This window comes from Centruroides sculpturatus, unplaced genomic scaffold, assembly GCF_000671375.1.
Source record: "Centruroides sculpturatus isolate CEXI.00-Female unplaced genomic scaffold, Cexi_2.0 scaffold942, whole genome shotgun sequence".
NCBI lineage: Eukaryota > Metazoa > Arthropoda > Arachnida > Scorpiones > Buthidae > Centruroides > Centruroides sculpturatus.
Window position 1 is genome coordinate 158,507 of NW_019385478.1, and position 20,424 is coordinate 178,930.

General features: G+C 32.1%; 1 protein-coding gene across 3 annotated transcripts in view; it reads left to right on the top strand.

The window, feature by feature from the left end:
- Positions 1 to 20,424, top strand: part of LOC111639347 (A-kinase anchor protein 9-like) — a 71,429-nt gene that overhangs the window by 10,168 nt on the left and 40,837 nt on the right. For 2 of the 3 annotated variants that reach the window (XM_023385215.1, XM_023385216.1), the window contains exons 5-11: positions 1,011 to 1,105; positions 1,682 to 1,735; positions 1,872 to 2,041; positions 7,846 to 8,001; positions 13,325 to 13,507; positions 13,586 to 13,798; positions 13,928 to 13,972. In XM_023385215.1, coding sequence (XP_023240983.1) covers positions 1,011 to 1,105; positions 1,682 to 1,735; positions 1,872 to 2,041; positions 7,846 to 8,001; positions 13,325 to 13,507; positions 13,586 to 13,798; positions 13,928 to 13,972 — 916 coding nt within the window. The remainder of the gene's footprint in view (positions 1 to 1,010; positions 1,106 to 1,681; positions 1,736 to 1,871; positions 2,042 to 7,845; positions 8,002 to 13,324; positions 13,508 to 13,585; positions 13,799 to 13,927; positions 13,973 to 20,424) is intronic. The other variant, XM_023385217.1, reaches the window with a different exon arrangement.

Genomic DNA, 20,424 nt, shown 5'->3' on the forward strand with positions numbered 1-20,424 from the left:
TTACTTTGACAAATGGAATAAACTCAGGCAGTTACAGCAAGAGCTTATTTTTTTTAAATTTAAAATTGATTTTCAGGCTGTATAACTTGTAGAAATGGAACTTTAAATGCTGCATCATTATTCTCATTAAGTTTCAGTAGATTTGTATTAGTGTCAATAGTGATGCTGACTATTGAATATCATAAAATTGTAACATATCTAATTGAAGTGTCACCATACTAGATTTGGAAATACTTCTCTAGAAAGCATTGAATAATATAGTACTTTAACTATGATTACTTGGTATATTATACAAGTATTCAAAAAGCCACGGTGGCAAAGATACGACTTGCTGTGATGATCCACATGCAGCTCTTGTAGACTCTTATCACAACTCTCATATAATTTTACAATATTACATATGTGTATCATGTCTCAAGTTTATAAAAATAAATTGTACAACTATACAGGAGCTGCAATAAGGATCGAGAATAGCCACAGTTTGGCCACCATTGTTTTTAAGAGGTTAAGATGAAGGAAAAAGTTTTCATAAACATGTCAAATCAACTACTCTCAAGTTATGTAGAGTTTTAATATTAAGGTTATCCGTACAAATAAACAGGAAAATAATTAATTATGCATTTATTTGGAGTAAAGTGTAAAATCATAAACATTTTTATAAACAAAGTTATATTAAATGTTAAAAAGCAGGCACAAGAATGTTTTCTACTGCTTTGATACAGCTTCTATTTTCTTCTTTATCAGTTGACGTATTCTTTTTGAAACATTCTGACAGTATTTAGTATTGAATTAAAGACTTCTATTATTTTTTTAGAGCAGTTCTATATTATTGATCTCAGCTGATAAATTTATTGTTTTACATAATCCAAAAATTTCACTTTCGTTAAAACTTTCTGCGTAACTTGAGAACAATATGAAGCATATGTTCAGTAGGACTCGTTCATTGACATTAGTTAAGTGTTTTAAAATTTAAATTGCCATGGAAATAATTAGTCATTTAAATTTGACAGTTGGAGAAATCTAAAAAGACATTAGAGATTGAATTAGAAAAGATGAAACTGAAAGAAAAGCAAATAAGTAAACGACTTCAGTCAAAGCAAAATAAGTAAGTTATTAGTTTTATTTATTGATTTGCTTAATTTTAAAATTGTAATATTAATTAAATAATTTATTTGTCTACTTAAACATTTTGCTTAAGTGACTTGAATTCACAAGTTTCAGTTTAATGTAAAGTCTTTTTATAATACATGGATTGAGAATATTTCATGTCATTTATGTTGAATTTAGCAGTTTAAAATATAATGGAAGAAAAAATCAATCCAGAGCAGGATTTGAACCTATACCATGCAGTTGCATTGCCAATAACAATGTTTGGACCTTTGTTCAATGTTTATTTTCAGACCAATTAATTTAGAAAATATAATCATACTGGTCGCTTATCCTGCTGATTGATTGCCATCCATGATTCTGGCACTCATCTGACTTTAAGCTTTTGCCATGGCATATTTGTATAAGTAACCAAGCCAAAACTGTATCACTGATCTATTAATCAAGCTGGATTTTTAATAATAATCAAAATATTTAATTGGAAACTTAAATAGATGATTTAATAACAAAGACAATACCTAGATTTGCATCCTTTCTTGATATTAAATATTGTTTTTATTTACATTTTCAACAGAGATTGGTCTTCGAATACAGAACTATCGACAGTCGATGTTCAGTCATGGCAAGTGTGAGTATTTTTATTGTTAATTATTAATTTTCATAAGAAATAATATAGTGTGTAATGGTTAAACATATCCAAACTTAATGAGACCGTTATTTGTCATAAAAAACAAATAAAACAATAACTCATTTTTACCATTTAGTCAAGCGGCACAGACTAATTCAAGATTGCTACATGTGCTCTCCGATCTCGTCAAGACTTTCTTTGATATAGAGCAGGACATTAATAATCGCTTAATTCAGTTGGGATTGGATGCTCTGCATCCCGCAGAAAATAATTTTCAACAAGACGAAGAAGGAACTCTTATCCCCGGTAAAATTTCTTAATATTTTATTTAATATTTTAGATTGCTAAAATTCTTTATGAAAGTGTTTTTGTATCTAGATTCAATGTAACAATTACCAAATATTAACTGCATTTCAAATATTTAAGATTGTCAAAAAGAATTTTTTTTTTTATCGTCTAAAATATTTTGAAAAGAGAAATGAATAGACTGCTGTTAGTTTTTACCTCTTCGGATTCAGGTTTCTGTTCAAATAAGATTCATATAATTTTTTTTCTTGATTCAAATTTGTAGGGATGTGTCCCTTTACTTATCCATTGCCATTACAAGACCAACTAAACTTTTAATGGCCACAAAAAAGTTCCATTAATGCTTCCATAGTGAAAACAGTTAAAAAATATGAGAAAATATCAACATGCATTATTATAAATGAAGTAATAAAATCATTGACTTGACATTTAAGGATTTCAGGTTTGAATTCAAGTTAGAATTTCAGGAATTCTCTTGAATGATTTGACTTAGATAAGTCCAGTATTATTCCTCATCCAGTTGCTTTCTTTATATGTTTAATCAGACTTCCAATAGGCCTGAAAAACTTTTAGTGCATACAAAATAGAAAAAAACTAATGAGAGATGTGAAATCTTCAGAGATTTTTACACTAGAAGTATTTACATATACAAAAACATTCATCAGAAAGAGAAAGATACTTTTATTTAAAACTGAGAAAATTTTTACATCACAAAAGTATCCAGACAAAAAAATAAATAACAATAAAACAAAATATTTTATACATTTAAGAACGAGTTGGGCCTCCTTTTAAGCCTGGTACCCACATGCGGCAACGGACGACGGAAACGGTCGACGGACCGGCAAAATGACGTCACTTTTGCCGTTGACGTCGACGGAGTACGAAGTTGAAAATTTTCAACTTTTGCCACGACGGAAAGCGGCACGGTAAAAATTAGACCAATAGGAAGACCGTTTAGCCAATGTCGTCATAAAGATCACGTGGGACGATAGCATTTGAACTATGGCGGTCGGCAAGCTAAAAAGCTTTATTTGTACACTAATACGCTAACATATTTCATTTATACTCTATATTACTATCCGATTTAAACATTAATGTCAAATAGACTTACTTACTGCGTAAAGTATTGGGAATGGAGTAAGCGTAATTCGGCGACGAAAGTATTCGATATTCCTAACTTTCGACGATTTAGAATATTTTTCCTGTCCAAATTATTCTTTTTTGAGGTTTTTTTATTTGCGATAATATCGAAGGCAAACTTAAAAAGTTTAATTGATATAACAAAGCAATCCCTGTAGACGCCATTTTCGACTACTGGCACGTGGCCTACCTACTGTAGTAGCTTGTTTATATTTACGGCTGGCAGATGGCGCATTTCAATTGTAGGGTAATTTCCGCATGTGAGTACACGCGATACGGAAAGACGACGGAACGGCAACTGTTTCCATCGATGATTTCCGTCGTTCGTTGCCGCATGTGAGTACCAGGCTTTACTCTGATAGCAACTAAGCATTGATTTCATCCAAAGTTTTATAACAGTTTTGTGCATTAAATTCAAAAATCTGATGATGATGTTTTTGAGATCAGTTTCATTTGTTATTGATTTTGTTCTAATTGTTCGTTTAATGTGATCTTATAAATACTGAATTGGATTGAGGTCAGGTGATTGTGGAACACTTTTATACAAGACACATCAAGAAATTAATTGATTTTCGAAGTGTTCTTTGGATCATTGTCATGCTGGAAAACAAACCCTCAATATCTTAATTATATTCTGACTTTAAAATTTTCTTACTGATTTCTGAATATTGTTATTTAAAATCTATTTATACACATATTGATTCATTATTTCATCAACAAATTGCAGAGTTCTAGCACTATTTGCAGACATACAACTCCAAATAGCACTAAACTCTCTCTACATTTTACTGTAGAGATCAGATTTTTCATTATTAAAGAATCTCCAGCTTTTCTCCTTACTTTCAGGCAATCATTTGAACCAAACACATTGAATTTTGATCATCTGACCTCAAAACTGATCTCCAAAATATTACTGATTTTATATAAAAGTCTTTTTGCAAACTCTAACCTTTACTACTGGTTTTTTCCATAGCCATAAAATCTTTATAGCTACTTGCTTTTAAAGATTTTCTGATAGTTTCTGCAGATGTATGTACTCCACATTCTACAGAAGCCTCAACAACAAGCTTAGGAGCAATTATTTATGGATTTTTCTTCACTTTCTTGACAATGACACATTTCAGTCTCAACATAAATATTTCAGGACATCTAGTTTGAGCCTTATTAGCTACACTATTTATTGTAAGTAATTTGTAAGTATTGGTATCTTAAATTGTGGATTTTGGAATGTAAAACTCTTATGTAAGGTTTTGCATAGATTTCCTCTTTTGCTAGTACTTGCCAATGAGTTCTTTAGTAACAATGGTTAATTTGTCTGTTTTCATTGTTCACAATGACAAAATAAAACAATGCAAGTATGAAACAAATACTTTAACTTATTTTTTTGTGGCAAATTGTTGTAAACATGTTTTTAAACAAATGATTTGACACTTCAATTTATTTCCTCTGTCCAGATACTTTTGTGATGTAAAAATTTTCACCAATTTGAAATAAAATTGTATTTCTGTTTCTGATTAATATTTTTTGCACATGTAAATATTTTTTCTAGTATAAAACGTCTGAAGATTTCATATCTGTCATTATTTTTTTAATTTCATGTGATAAATGGGTTATAACTAAAAAACTCTTTCATTTTATAGAGATATATGACTAGATACTTTAGTGACCTATGTGTATGACAGCAGTCCCATGAAATTGTAATGGAGTTGAAAAATACATAGCCACCGTACCTTTTCTATGTTTTAGATACATAAACACTTATTAGTGTGTTACATATAGCCTGTACAAATGGTAGACTATGCCAGTGTTCCGCAACCGGTGTGCCATCATAAGGTGAAAGGTGTGATGAAAGGTTTACATCTTCTATTAATTTCAAGTTTTATTTATATATTTTTATCACAGTCATTGTGTTTCTTATGCTTGTATTTCATTCATTGATGAAATAAAATGATGTTAAAGCAATAAACACATATGTCATCTCATTCTTCACTTATTCTTTAGGAGTTATACATTGGACTCACACAGATCTCGAGCAACTCCAAATGAAAACAAGAACAACACTTACTAAGCATAAACAACATCATCCTAAATCCGCCATAGAAAGATTAACCCTCCCACGTAAAGATGGCGGACGTGGCCTGATCGACATAGTTAACCTTCACCACAAACAAATACAGTCACTGCGAGAGTTTTTCTACAGGAAACAAGAAACATCACAATTACATAAAGCAGTAACTCTAGCAAACTCAAATAACACACCATTAAATTTACATTCACAACGTATGGACATGACACAACTTATAAATAGCATAGACACCATTAATTAAGCAATCATGGGTACGAAAGGCACTCCGTGGCAGACATCCCTATGACCTGGCCCAGGATTTTGTTGACAAAACTGTGTCAAACAGCTGGTTAGCTTGGTGATGTCTCTTTGGGGAGATGGAAGGATTCATGATTGCCATAAAGGATCAGGTCATAAATACTAAAAACTACAGAAAACACATACTCAAAGATACAACCCTAACAAATGACACATGCAGAAAATGTCACATCATGCCAGAAACTATACAACACATCACTTCTGGCTGCAAGCTCTTAGCACAGACAGATTACTTACATAGACACAATCAAGTAGCAAATATAATATACCAAGAGCTTGCAAAGAAACACAAATTATTAGACATCCGTGAACCATACTACAAATACATTCCACAGACAGTATTGGAAAACAATACGCACAAAATGTACTACGACAGAGCCATAATCACAGATAAAACAATTTACCACAACAGACCAGACATCACACTCATTAACAAACACTATAAAATCACATACATTATAGACATAGCCATTCCAAACACTCACAATGTACAAAACACATGTACTGAAAAAATTAGCAAGTACACAGAACTCGCCCAGGAAATAAGGCATCTGTGGACGATGGATAGGGTGCTTATTGTACCTGTCATTCTCTCCTGCACAGGTGATACCACACACACTACACAAAAGCCTGGGAACATTAGAATTGAGTAGAAATACATACATTACACTACAGAAGGCCACTATATTGAATACATGTCACATTGTTAGGAAATTCCTGAATACAGACACACACACTGACACACTTATTTAATTTGTTTTGTTTTGGTTGCTATGCCTTTACTCTGGTCCGGCATAGTACACAGCCACCGGTGTGAACTGAGTATAACTCACAAAATCCAACATAATAATAATAATAATAATAATAGGTTTATGGCATTACGAGATTCTATTAATAGTATCATATCATACGTTTTTGAGGATAATAACATTTTGGTGTGTCATGTTGAGTCATGTCGCGAGTAGAAAAAGGTTGTGGAACACTGGACTATGCCATATAAAATTTGTCTAAGTATATTATAATGTTCACATAATAAAGTATTTCCAAAACATACCTGCTTTGATAGGCAATGCATACCCATATTTGCAGATTTAGATTGTGTTATAATATTTGGTAATTGTTGTCTCAGTTGTTAATTTAAATAAATTTAAATAATGTGAAGTATTTTATTAAAATTTGATTTAAATACATTTTTAAGCACACACACTTTTTTCATTTAAATGTATAATTTTGTTATTTTTTTGATAAGTTATTGCACATGCCTGATATATTCTATTCTTTTCTTGCTTCACTTCTTATACTATCCCACATTATACATAATTGAACCTGTACTAAAAGTACTGAGATAGCTTTGATCTTTCTTTAGAAGCTGATTAGTCACTTGTGAAACATTTGAAATGTTAATACAGATCTATTACTGGTGTAATTTTTAGAACAAAGTCTTTACATGTCAAATTCTCATTTCCAGAAACCTTTATATACGAGGCAACAAACACTTTATAATTGCTTGTAGTCTTCTCAGTTGCTATTATTATTAAACAATGTTACTAGGCTTTAATGTAAAAGTTACTTAAGTTGAAAGTAACTATCAGTATTTTCAACAATCTCAGATTGTTGAAAATTTGCAGCAAAGAAGTCTTCTGAATATGTAACAATCAAAATTATTACAAATAGTTTGTTTATTTTTGATTTTAATAGAAAATGACGTCAATCTGTTCACAAAAGACAAGTAATTTAATGTAAGAATATGTAGGAAAGATCTAAGTACTGTTCCATAATATTTTTAAATTTATATTTTAAGAATATTAAATTAATGACAGCCTGAAGGCCAAATAAAAGTATTATTTTGCTGTTCCAGTCATTTAAATTTGAGTCTGGATGAGTAAGATTTTCATAAATTATTTGGCTATGTCTGCTTTATCACTTTATCACCTATTGTCTCTATTGTGGGCTTGGCTAAATCTGTGATAGGCACAAAAATGCTATTTTAGACCTGACGACACTAATAGAATGTCTATCACAAGAAATTTCAAATTTATATATTAAATTGTTTGCACATAATTGCCCATTACTAAGTCCAGAATTATCAACATGTGTAAAAACACTTTCATCTGATAACTAACAAATTTTTACTAACAATAACAGTGTGAGAACAACAACAGTACTTTTGTAGAACTTACAAAATCTTTTGATTGATATTTGGCTACACAAATAAAATTATTACAATATTATATATTATTTAAGAGATTTGTGAATCTAATAAATTACTTTCTATCGATAGTGGGATCGAGGGAAGATTTTACTGTGTTTATGGGAGAAACAATGAATCTTGAACTTAGCGAAGACGGTCCCGACTTAACTCCACGTTCTTGGGATTTGTTTACTTCTTCTATTGCTGCCCATGAAGTGGAAATGGAGGGCGAAGATGTTGTTTTGGGTACGTTGCAGATATATTGTAATACTCCGTTGCACCGAGCATTTCGATCTAGATTGTGACTAAGGTCGGAGAGAGTTCCTTGGTGCAAACGCTCTCGACCGTTTCAATCTCGACTGAAACGAGGTTCTACTAGATCCAGTCATAAGAGAGATCCCACAATCCCACGCGCGCGAAAAAATACAAGATGGCTGCTGAACACGTGTCCAGCTATCGACAGAAAAATAAAAAAGACATCTGGAGAGACGATGACATCTGATTCTTGCCGTACTTTTTCTTGCCGTATATTATTAGATATACGGCAAGAAAAAGTATTTATTTCTAACCAAAACTCCCATTTTGTTTGTTGGTGTTCGTGACTTACTGCGTAGTTATGTCAATTTTATCATCGCGTGTAATAGCCGGGTTTTTCTCAAGCAAGTTACCTGTGCGAACAGCACGACGTTCCACTAGCGACAGTTACAATCCAGATTGTAGGTAAATCGAGATCGAAGTGAGTCGTGGATTGTGTGCGAACGGGGTATAAGGGTGTTTGTGAAACCAAATTACAAGTTAAATTTCTGAATTATTAAGTAACTTAAATTTGTCTCATTCAGATTCCTTATAATAAGGTTTCAAATGGTAAAAGACTTTAATATTTTGATAAAGAATGCAGAAATACTTAAATAACTCCAGATTTTATCAGAACCGTTTTTGGAATTTATTATTCATTTGAATATTACTCATATTTCGTAAATGTTAAATGAATGTAATTTACTTTACATAGTTTCAGAATGTAATAGATATCTTGTATTTTAAGAGCATTTGATAATTCCAACTACTGATTGGGCAGATAAACTACTGAACATGGGTTGTTCAGTGGTTTATCCTTCCATAATAATTCCTAACAAAAAAACTAGTTTTTAGGAATTATCCTGACATACTCAACTCCTTGATGATAACTAACTGAAATGCAATAACACTTTAATTTATTTTAAAGTATTATATGCTTCAGAGTGACATTTTTTGTAACTGAGATGGTTCATTTTAATATAGTCTGTGATAGTAAGCTCAAACAGGAACAAATTTCATCAAATTTTGTTTGAATTTATCACGTGAGAGCATTGAAAATAAAGTGCTGCTGCTACAAAAATAGAGATTTCGTAATGAGTTTAAAAGTTTATTAGGAAAGTTTAAAACAGAACATTACAGTTTATTAGAAATTGTGTTCTATAAATGCTGCAATCGATATTTCATTTGCATCAATTTACTCTTATACATCTGTTTATGTTGCATGTATTTTGTGCACCATTTTTAGTTCTACAATTAAGTTTTTTTATTGTGTTTTTGTTTAAAATGTTTCAGTTTTTTCTCTCATTTCTCTTTAATTTATTCCATTTTGCACGTTTATTTATTGTTTATTTATTTTTTCAATACATTTTTGTAATATTTTTAGATATTAATGTTTAAATAAGAAAACTTTCATTCAGCATAAGTTTATATGAAATAAACCAAGACTTGAGTATTATATTCTGTGTTGATGTGCAATTATATACACTCATTGATGGAAATGTTATGCAACCAGATAGAATTGTTTGTTTAATGCAAAACTTGTTGTATAGCAGTCTCAAACAGGTATGTAAATGATTACAGTTATAAAAATATTGCATGCCAGGTAATGCCATTGGAGTGCCTGAAAATTTGGTCCCTTAGGCTCACAGAGGCTCAATGTTCAATACTTTCAGTGTACCTGTTGTTTGAATGTCTCTGAACACCAAGCATGCCAGTATGATGCACTCAAACACATTATGATAGAGTTGAGATATGCCACATTGTCAGGCTGAGAGAAGCAGGATGACCATTTGTTGATTTTCTTGCCATCTGGGTCTTTCTGACCTGACTGTGAGGACAGTGGACACACTGTCGACAGTGGACACACTGTCCTCACAGTCAGGGACTGATAGACACATGATAGGGACACACATGATAGGGACACACATGATAGGCAAACTTTGGATGTTCCAGACCAGGAGAGGTAACTGTATGATTGTGAGACAAACACATACAGCTACAACAAACTGTCTTTGCCCCATCCTGAGACAGATGGAAACTTTGTTTCAGAACTCTGTTTTTATTATTATTATTACTATTATTGGCTGGCAATTAGCAGAGGCAAATTCGCATGCACAACAGCTGCTACATGTCTTGCCATTCATATCTTTACATTATCGACTTTGTTTATAGTGGTGCCATGACAGAGAAGCACAAACTGCTATAGACTGGCAGCATAGTGTCTTTAGTAACAAATTCCAGTTTTCTTTGGGAACAGACAGCCACCATGTTGAAGTACTGTACATGGGATAACAGGTGAGCACTTCAACCTAGTTTTTAGTGTTGAACAACACAATTGTCAGCATAACGGTCTAGAAAGGCATCTCATATCCTGGACAATCAGTTAATCCTAGTAGTGTTGCAAAGAATATTGAAAGCAAATCATTATATTCTGGAAATCCTACAGCAACATACATTGTAGGATTTTCTAAGACAAACTTCATACATTGCCACATTTTCTGTCTTCTTTGTTGTTTAGATTTTTGCTCCATTTGGTGGATAAGATAGATACCAACTTAAGCCAATCACAAGTGTGAAGGATCCGGAGCAAAGATATAGTTTCTATGCAAAAATCTGTCACAGGATAGCTTTCAGTGCTTGCATGTTTCCATGTGTGTATTACCACATGTTTCCAGGCAAACAAAGGTTCTAAAATGTAGTAAAAGTTTCTTTAAATTGTACCAGTGTTCCATGGAAAGTATCTGCTTTGCTACGAATAAAACCTTATTAGCACAAACATAATGACAATGGTAATAAATGATACAGTATTATAATAATGTAATCATTTATTATTGTTGTCATTATGTTTGCACTAATAAAGTTTGATTCATTTCCAATGCCCCCTTCTTGGCGCATAACTTTTTTGTCAGCAAGTGTATATAATAGAGTGATTTAACTTTTATAATTTTTTTTCTGCTGTTTTAAATCATCATTTAAACTATTCAGGATATTTTGCTTTTCATTTTCATTAAATAAGAAGCACAAAGTAATTTTAGGTTCATTAATAAATATCTGTTAGAATGACAGTTGTTGTAATTAAATTGCATTTGCTACAGTGAAATGCAACTGTCAACCATTACAGATATACTAGAAGAAATGTTGAACTTTTGGAAATATGTGATTATTTTATTTATTCTGTCCAATATGTTGGAAGAGTGAGTAAAAGCCCTTTTGGCTAAGGCTGTAAAGGCTACAGTTTTGAAACTCTATGGGTCCTGGGATTTGAAAAGGATGAACAGCAAATGGTAAGTTGGTTTCTGTAAACCTTGGTGGAGGTGTGTCCATTCTATATCATGAAAAGGATGTCTAGGAAGTGGAGCAACAGACGAACCCATACATTTTTAAAATCTTTACGGGTGTAGTCAAAAGGGCTTTCACACACTGCTCCAACATGTTGGATAGAATAAAGGAGCTAGATTATTTTATTACTGTCTTATTTGATTTATCAATTAATTAAAAATTAAAGATTGTAAGGTTTCATTCTATCTCTGTTGGAAATCCAATTTAGTACTTAATTCAGACTTCCAAAATTTATTACAGATAGTATGGATTAAAGTATTGTTCCTCATTCTTTACCTTTGTTGGCTGATCCTATTGTATGTTAGATTCCTCCATAATAGACAAAATTATCTCTTAATTAACTTGAGCTTTGCATTGATAAATTAACTAATTAAGTACAGTCGACCCCCCTATAACACTGTTGATAATTCCATTTTATAAGAATTCCATGTTGTACGAGTCACTTAGATTTTACAAATATGTGTGCCGGGCTGTGAACGGCTCACGTATCTGTAAAATCTAAGTGACTTGTACAACATGGAATTCTTATAAAAACGGAATTATCAACAGTGTTATAGGGGGGGTCGACTTGTATACAAGATTAGAGAGATTAATCCAGTTAAATTTTAAAGAAAATAATTTATTAGTATTATTGACATTCATCCAATTCAGTGATAATTAGAGAATTGGAAAACAAATTTTACCTGTTTTGCTAATGAAAATCATGCTTTTCATGCCACGTTATCAGCTAAGATCAATCATTGATGTACCATTGAAGAAATCAGGTCAGAGGTACGGATAATATAAATGAATTCAAAATTAATTTCTAATTGTTAATGCTAATGCATTATGATGATGTCTTCAGTCTAAATTTTGATATTAAGTTTATTAAGAAATTAACTATTATATGGTTCAGAATAATTCTGTGATTCAGATTTTGAGGCTTATTTGTTGTAATAAAAAATTAACAAAAAAGAAAAATCCAGAATCATGAAGTTGTATAAGGCAGCATTTATCAAACTACTTGGTAAAGAGGAGCACTAAAACAAGGAATATTTATATTTATATATTTTTTGCACAATCCTCACAACTCGTTGGCATCTTTTCCCATAAATTTGTACAATTAACGTAGAAAAAATGATGCTCTAATGTTTTATTTACTATTATTATTATTATTATTATTATTTCATTGAATGATTAAATTAAATATATATATATTTTGTTTTTATTATTCAGTGAAATGTCAATGTGATAAGGGTAAATGGCAACTATCGTGTTGAAGCGTACTGCCGATTTAAATAAATAACTGCTTGCATAAAATAGCTATAAAATAAACAAATGATGCATTTGATTCAGTAACTTAAAAATATTTTAAAATTTACACATAGAATCCTAGAATTTCAGTTGCGGAGCCTCGTGGCTCTACAGAGCCCACTTTGGGAAATGCTGGTGTAAGGTTTGGTTTGATAGGGTGTGACAACATAACAGATGATCTGCCAGGGAAATGCATTTTGGAAAGATTTTTATGGGTTGTAGCTCTTATTCAGATGTAAACTAAATAGGAAAAGGTCTAGTCTATTTATATAAGAAAGATTTGATGAAATCCAGGAAACTCCACATGGCCAGCCTGTTGGTCATGAGGTGCAAACCTGTGATCAACTACCAGTTTTAATTAGGTGTATTGCCGCTGATAGGCATAAGATGGTCCAAAAGTTAGTTAACTAATATGTTTTTATTTGTGATTCAGTAACATCATTGAAAGCAGATAAATTATGAATATGACTGTTCCAAACTAACTTTTCGACAAACTGTTTTTGGGTCATGCTATTTATTAATGAGTTGAGTTGCATGTTTCAACTCTTTATGATGTAATGTTATTTACTTTAGTGTTATTAAAAGAAATGATTGGTAAAGAATTTATAACTTATTTTGTCTTTAATTTAATTTCATTTTCAAGGTGCCAGCAAGAGACTACGGGCAGCTGTTGAGAGAGTTCTTCGTCTCTTGACGCATGCTGTCGAAGCCCAGCAGACTCAGGATTTGCGTGTTCTTTTGCATCGTAATGAGGCACTTGCCAAAGAACTTCAGGAAGAGACACAACATAAAGATTTTCTCCAAATGGAACTAATTAGAGTTGAAGGTTTTTTGAATATTTTATTATTGCTTAACTAGATAAATTTTACTACTAGATAAAACTAATATAATATATATTTTAAAGCGCTTTTGAGAAATAGTGAACAAGAAAGGCAAAAACTGGATGATATTATAAATAGTCTCAAAGAAACTAAGGAATCACTTGTTAAGGAATTGAATTTATTACGCCGACAACTTCATTATATGGAAGAAACCCAAGAAACGTTATCCGAAGAGAAGCGGTATGCAAAGGAACAGTGTCAGATGTTGGCAAACAATGTGGGACAAGCAGAGCAAGGTAAGTATTGGAAAAGACTTTCAAGACGAGTATTATTTTTAAGATATCTAAAAACAAACAAACTAACTTTCTTTGTTACTTTTTTCTCGTGCCTTTAAATAACATGATCTGGCTCTTTTTTTTTCCAAGATAAACAGACGTCTCCTTCCGAAAAAACGATATCTTCCAAACCAGGTTTGTTCGGTATTTATTCTTTACTGTTATTAATAATTAGATGGTTCTTATCTTTCTAATTTGAATATAACAACAACCAATTATTCCATACTGTAAATTATTTTCCCTGTAGTTTAGATTTCTGTTTATGTAATTTTTATAACAAATAAAACATTATTAGATAGGTTTATAAATCGAGTTTGTCTCTAGAATCTTTACAGAAGTTATTCGATAAAAATTATAGAGACAAATTCAATTTACATCCTCAATGCATTGATGACTAGTTGGTAGACATCTAATAGCTGTCAGATGCCATCAGCAGCATTGTTTTCTGACAAGGTTTGCATAGACCATCCTGATGCAGATATGATGCTGCGAAGCAGTTTGAAAACACTGGCCTCTGAGTGTTTTTTTTTTTTTTTTTTTTTGGAACAAACTGGAATTGCAAGGGCTCTTGTCTAGTGAATATGGTGGGTACTTACAGTGCCACTGTTCTAGCAATGTCATCACTGCAGAAGAAATGTGACACTGGGCATTGTTGTGCTGGACAAATGTATGTGACTGCAACAACAGAGGCTTCTTTTGTGGAATTGCTGGACACTGATGACTTTGCAAGAAGGTTTGTTTTTAATAGTCACAGTTTACTGCTTATGTCACAGCATGGACCAAAATAACTTTCAGAGTCATAAACAATGATCATTATCTTCAGCTTTCTAGTTCTTGCTGCAGTTTCTGAGACATGGTAATGATGGACGATGCTTCAAGTGCACTTATTTAGTGAAGAAACTCCTCTTCTGTACACCTATAACATTCAAGATGAAATTGTGCCATGTTTATCTGTTGCATATTAGTGAGAGAGGCATGCAATTTACTTTGGAATAATGTTTCACATTTCAGTTTTTTTGCTAAGATGTTGAACACAGTCAAAGCACTACATTCAGTTCAAAAGTCAGCTGTTTTCATATCCATCAATGATCCAATAACTTCCTAATGGCTACAACATGCTTTTATCTGTTTTGTTTTTAGAATGTTTTCCACTGTGTGCAAACATGGTATTTGTTTTTCCCTGGATAAGGTTTTTAAATACGACAATCAATTTTACAGATAAAGCATTACAATTACAATGAGTAAGAAGGAATGAATTAAAGTTATTTTGATAATGGAAATCTGCAGTCAGTGTGGAGTTGTTGAAGAGTTTAATGGGCTTATCCAGACCACTGTTTATTGATGGAACTCTGGATGCAGACTGTTACATGCTTTTGCAATGTCATGCTGACTGCAATGTTTTTTTAGGGAAAATTTACAATATTTTATCACATCTTTTTATTAAAATATTACAAAATCAGAAATCTTAAATACGGGGAAAATGTTTTATAACAGGATGGAAACGTAGTCTTACTAATTTATTAAATATAAACTGATATGTTTTCATTAATTTTTGTAACTTTTCTTTGTCTTTGGGTGAGTTTATGGGGCTATCTGTTCACATATTTCTGTTTCTTAGCAATACATTTCTCTTTGTTTTCTCTAGGATTTACTGTTTGCTCTTCTTTATCTTTGTTTTTATTAATTATAGCTAGTTACACAATCAGTTTTTATTGTGCTCATCTTTAAATTTCTGTAATTTTATCATATTAGTTCTATCTTATCTTTATTGACAGCAAGTTGACAGTCTAAACTGATAAAGGCATTTGCTTCTCTAGGAGATCTGGGTTGATTTCCATTCGGATTATCAGAAATTTTTATGGTAGTTTGATCTAGAAATTGCTATTGGTTGGATGTTGGAAGTGAATTCTTTTCAATCTTCACTCAGTTCTATAATCTACTTGCACTCTGACATTGAAAACTTTGCACTCGTCAAGATATAAGCTCATGCTTTATTATTTGTCATCAGATATGCTCTGTCTGAGCCTTCTGGCTTTTAAATCATTCGAAATAACCTTAAACTTATAATTTTATGAATATATTTTGAAAGTGCTGGATCTTTTAGGAAAATATATATTTGTGTAAGAATAATTTGTATTATTTTAAAATTCTGTAATGTTGATTTTACTTTATACCGTGTTTCCCCGAAAATAAGACATCCGCAGAAAATAAGACCTAGCACAGATTTTGCTGAATTACGAAATATAAGACCTCCCCTTGAAAGTAAGACCTAGCAAAGTTTTTTTTAGTCGTAACGGTCATCGACAGATGGTTGAAAGTGGCCGTTGGCTTTTTGAAAGTACAGCCATTGATTGGTCAGCAGACAATTACGCCACACGGCATGATTTGCATAAGACTATCGCTTGGGAATCACAGATTTGCATAACGTTACGGCTGGAGATGGCTAATTGGTCGGCCGGGAATCACGCCACATGACATTTGCATAGTGCTACAGTCCAGTAAGCACTAATTGGTCATCGAGTCCGATGTTGACGCTATAAAAACGCGACAGTTCGACACACCGGATATACGTCACTCTCGTCTAAGTTCGACTTGGGAGTTTTTTTGTTCAATAATAAATGTGAATTCTTCTTCCTGGAAAAAATAAGACATTCCCTGAAAATAAGACCTGGCGCATTTTTCAGAGCAAAAATTAATATAAGACACTGTCTTATTTTCAGGGAAACACGGTACATGTCAGGATAATGAAAATTGCACTTGCATCATACCTCCCTTTGTCAGATCCCTTACAAAAGAAAGTCTGACACAATTCTACTTTTTATTAAATTTTGATATTTTGTTTTATGTTTCATTTAATTTTTTTTAAAATTAACTAACATTATCAATTGAAATTACTTACTCTAGAACAATAACTTTATCCAATATATCTTATATTTTATGTTAATTGTCAGATTTGTCAGTTTCTTGAATGCAATCTTCTACTCCTTATCATACAGAATGAGAGAAAAATCTCTTCATATTGGCAAAATCACTTTATTATAAAATCTCAAAGCATACTTTGTGGGTATTATTTAAATAAATATACATATGGATATTTTCTTTTACTTATAGCATAATATTTTAAATAATTTGATGTTATACATGTATATAAATCTTTGGTAGTTTTTGCTTTGTGTTTATCTGATTCATGTACAGTACTTTCAGAAATAAAGATTAAGGTGTTGAGGCCTTGGTATATAGAAAGCCACTTTATAGAATCATCCAGAAACTGCTGATTCAGCCACCTTACAAACACACTTCCCCTGGAACCCAAACACTTTGGTTTCCTGGAAGCTGCCCGCCGAGTCATTTGAGGAACTCAGGCAAATTGCTGGTTGGCATCATTTATGGCTAGAACTAGGGCGGTATCTGATCGCCTTCTAACCGCCCTAGTTCTAACCATAAATGATGCCAACCAGCAATTTGCCTGAGTTCCTCAAATGACTCGGCAGGCACCTTACAAACACTTTTGATTCTTCCAATAATACTCTTATCTGCTATCAAAACTTGGTTATGGTTTATATGGAATGCTGCATGAAACAATATGGCTCTACTTTTTTTTAATTTAGTTTCTTATATGTCTATTTACTCTTCTAAATGGTTTTGGTTGATAATAAGACACGCAAGCAATTTATTTATAATATTTGTATAATTTTTTTACTATATTCTTTTGATATAATTGTACAACATGGGTTTAGTTATAAGTTATTTTAATGATATTGTTGCCTGTTACTATATCGTTTTATTATTGGATCAGGTAGGAAGAATAAATGAATAAAATAATATAGATCTTAATTAATTAAATTTAATTTTAATTAAATATTCATCCAGAATGTAGTTTGAACTTGCATTCTTTCCAAAGTGGAGGTATATGATCAGTAAGGATGAACTAGTCATTGTAGTTACTCTCCTGAATTAATCAATACATCTTTAATGGTTGGAGAAGTTTAAACAACACTTACTATTTTGACCCAGTTAACAGACCATCTATGGGCACAGACATTGAAAGTGAAGTTCTAGTGTTGAAAGAAAAGAAGATGGAATAAAGTAAACAATGATGGCATAAGTTGATGATAAAGTCTAAGAAGATATTGCTGGGCAAGGTGAAGAGAATCCTCATCCTTACTGTTTGAACATTTGTGGGTTATGGTTTTGATTATTTTCACCACCTGCCAATCATCAGGACTGTCTCTCATCCTGTCTCAGGCCAGCATTATAGAAGAATGTGAAATTTGTAACCATACTGTTATCAATACGTGTTTGAGTGTGCAGCGATGTGATTTTCCTTCTGCCTTCCTAGAATATTTTCTTGGACTTTTGCATCAATTGCTACCATCTCCGCCTGCTCGTTTACACTTCTCTATCTTTTAATATTGCATTCCATTTTCAACTGTTTGTGCTTGAAGATGGCTTATTAACTGGGTCAAAAATGTTGTTGTTTTTTAAACTTTTCCCATGTTAAAGCTACTTTGATTAATTCAATATCTATAATATAATCGAGATGGGTTGATGATAATAATAATAAGGGCAGAGCCCAAACGGTTAGGAGTTGGAAGCTGAAATTTGGTACACAGTTAGGGTACGTCATGAAAACGCACACTAAGAAGGGATTTTTCGAAATTCCTCCCGGGGGGAGAAAGACAGGATTAAGGCTTAACACTTCCATCAACAATGGAAGTGTTAAGTAACAATGGAAGTTTTAAGTAACAATGGAAGTGTTACGTAACAATGGTATTGTTAAGAGAAAGAGACGTGCAAGATTTACAGGCACAGATGCAGTTCTTTCGTTTTTGCGGGAAATCGAACCATCTAAAAGTTCTCTAATTAGTCTGGAAACAAGGGGACTCAATTCTTGCATTCTGTGAAACGGGTAAGGTTGACTGTAATGTAATAATCTTTATCTTAGTTATCGTTACTTTTGCCCGAGCAACGCCGGGCCCACTTGCTAGTATATATATAATTGGTTATGTTAAGAGAATTTCAATTGCAGATGATTAAAATATATATTAATTTTTGGTTGAAATATAACCATATCAAGTTATTTATTTACTCTGGTATTTTTGAAACCGTGCCAGTAATTTTTAGTAATTCGAACACAAATCNGTCCAGAATGTAGTTTGAACTTGCATTCTTTCCAAAGTGGAGGTATATGATCAGTAAGGATGAACTAGCCATTGTAGTTACTCTGCTGAATTAATCAATACATCTTTAACGGTAGGAGAAGTTTAAACAACACTTACTATTTTGACCCAGTTAACAGACCATCTATGGGCACAGACATTGAAAGTGAAGTTCTAGAGTTGAAAGAAAAGATGGAATAAAGTAAACAATGATGGCATAAGTTGATGAAAAAGTCTAAGAAGATATTGCTGGGCAAGGTGAAGAGAATCCTCATCCTTACTGTTTGAACATTTGTCGGTTATGGTTTTGATTATTTTCACCACCTGCCAATCATCAGGACTGTCTCTCATCCTGTCTCAGGCCAGCATTATCGAAGAATGTGAAATTTGTAACCATACTGTTATCAATATGTGTTTGAGTGTGCAGGGATGTAATTTTCCTTCTGCCTTCCTAGAATATCTTCTTGGACTTTTGCATCAATTGCTACCATCTCCTCCTGCCCGTTTACTCTTCTCTATCTTTTAATATTGCATTTCATTTTCAACTGTTTGTGCTTGAAGATGGCTTATTAACTGGGTCAAAAATGTTGTTGTTGTTTGAACTTTTCCCATGTTAAAGCTGCTTTGATTAATTCAATATATATATAATTGGTTATGTTAAGAGAATTTCAATTGCAGATGATTAAAATATATATTAATTTTTGGTTGAAATATAACCATATCAAGCTATTTATTTACTCTGGTATTTTTGAAACCGTGCCAGTAATTTTTAGTAATTCGAACACAAATCAATTATTGTAAATCAAATCAGTATGGAAGAAAACTTTAAGATAACAAGTCTTGACATTATAGATATGTATCCGTCAATAACGTGGGATAAATTAAAAAAGTAAATGAAATAATAAGTTTAATAGAATTTGCATACAGAAGTAATTATTTTAAGGCTGATGATGATTTTTATATACAGACAAGTGGGATAAGCATGGGATAATAGGACCAAAATTAGCAGAATTAATAATGATAGTTATAGATAACAAAATTAGCAATATAAGAGATATAAAGTTTTATAAAAGATATGTGGATGATATTCTAATAATATACAATGAAACAGAAATCAGGATAGAAGAAATCAACAAGCAAGTTAATAATATACAAGAAGAGATAAAGTTTAAAGCAGAAATAGAAGATACAACCACAAAAGAAATGAACTATTTGGACATTACGATAAGAAGATTAAAAGAAAGCTTAGAATTTAGAACATTTAGAAAGCGAGGTTCGAGTCAGATAACAGTAAGATATCAGTCTAACGTGCCACTTCATGTCAAATATAATATATTTAAAATGGAGTATTATAAGATAAAAAACAGAACAAGTCAAGAAATACACATATTTTCAGATTTAGCCGAATTAAAAAAGAAATTTCTCCTG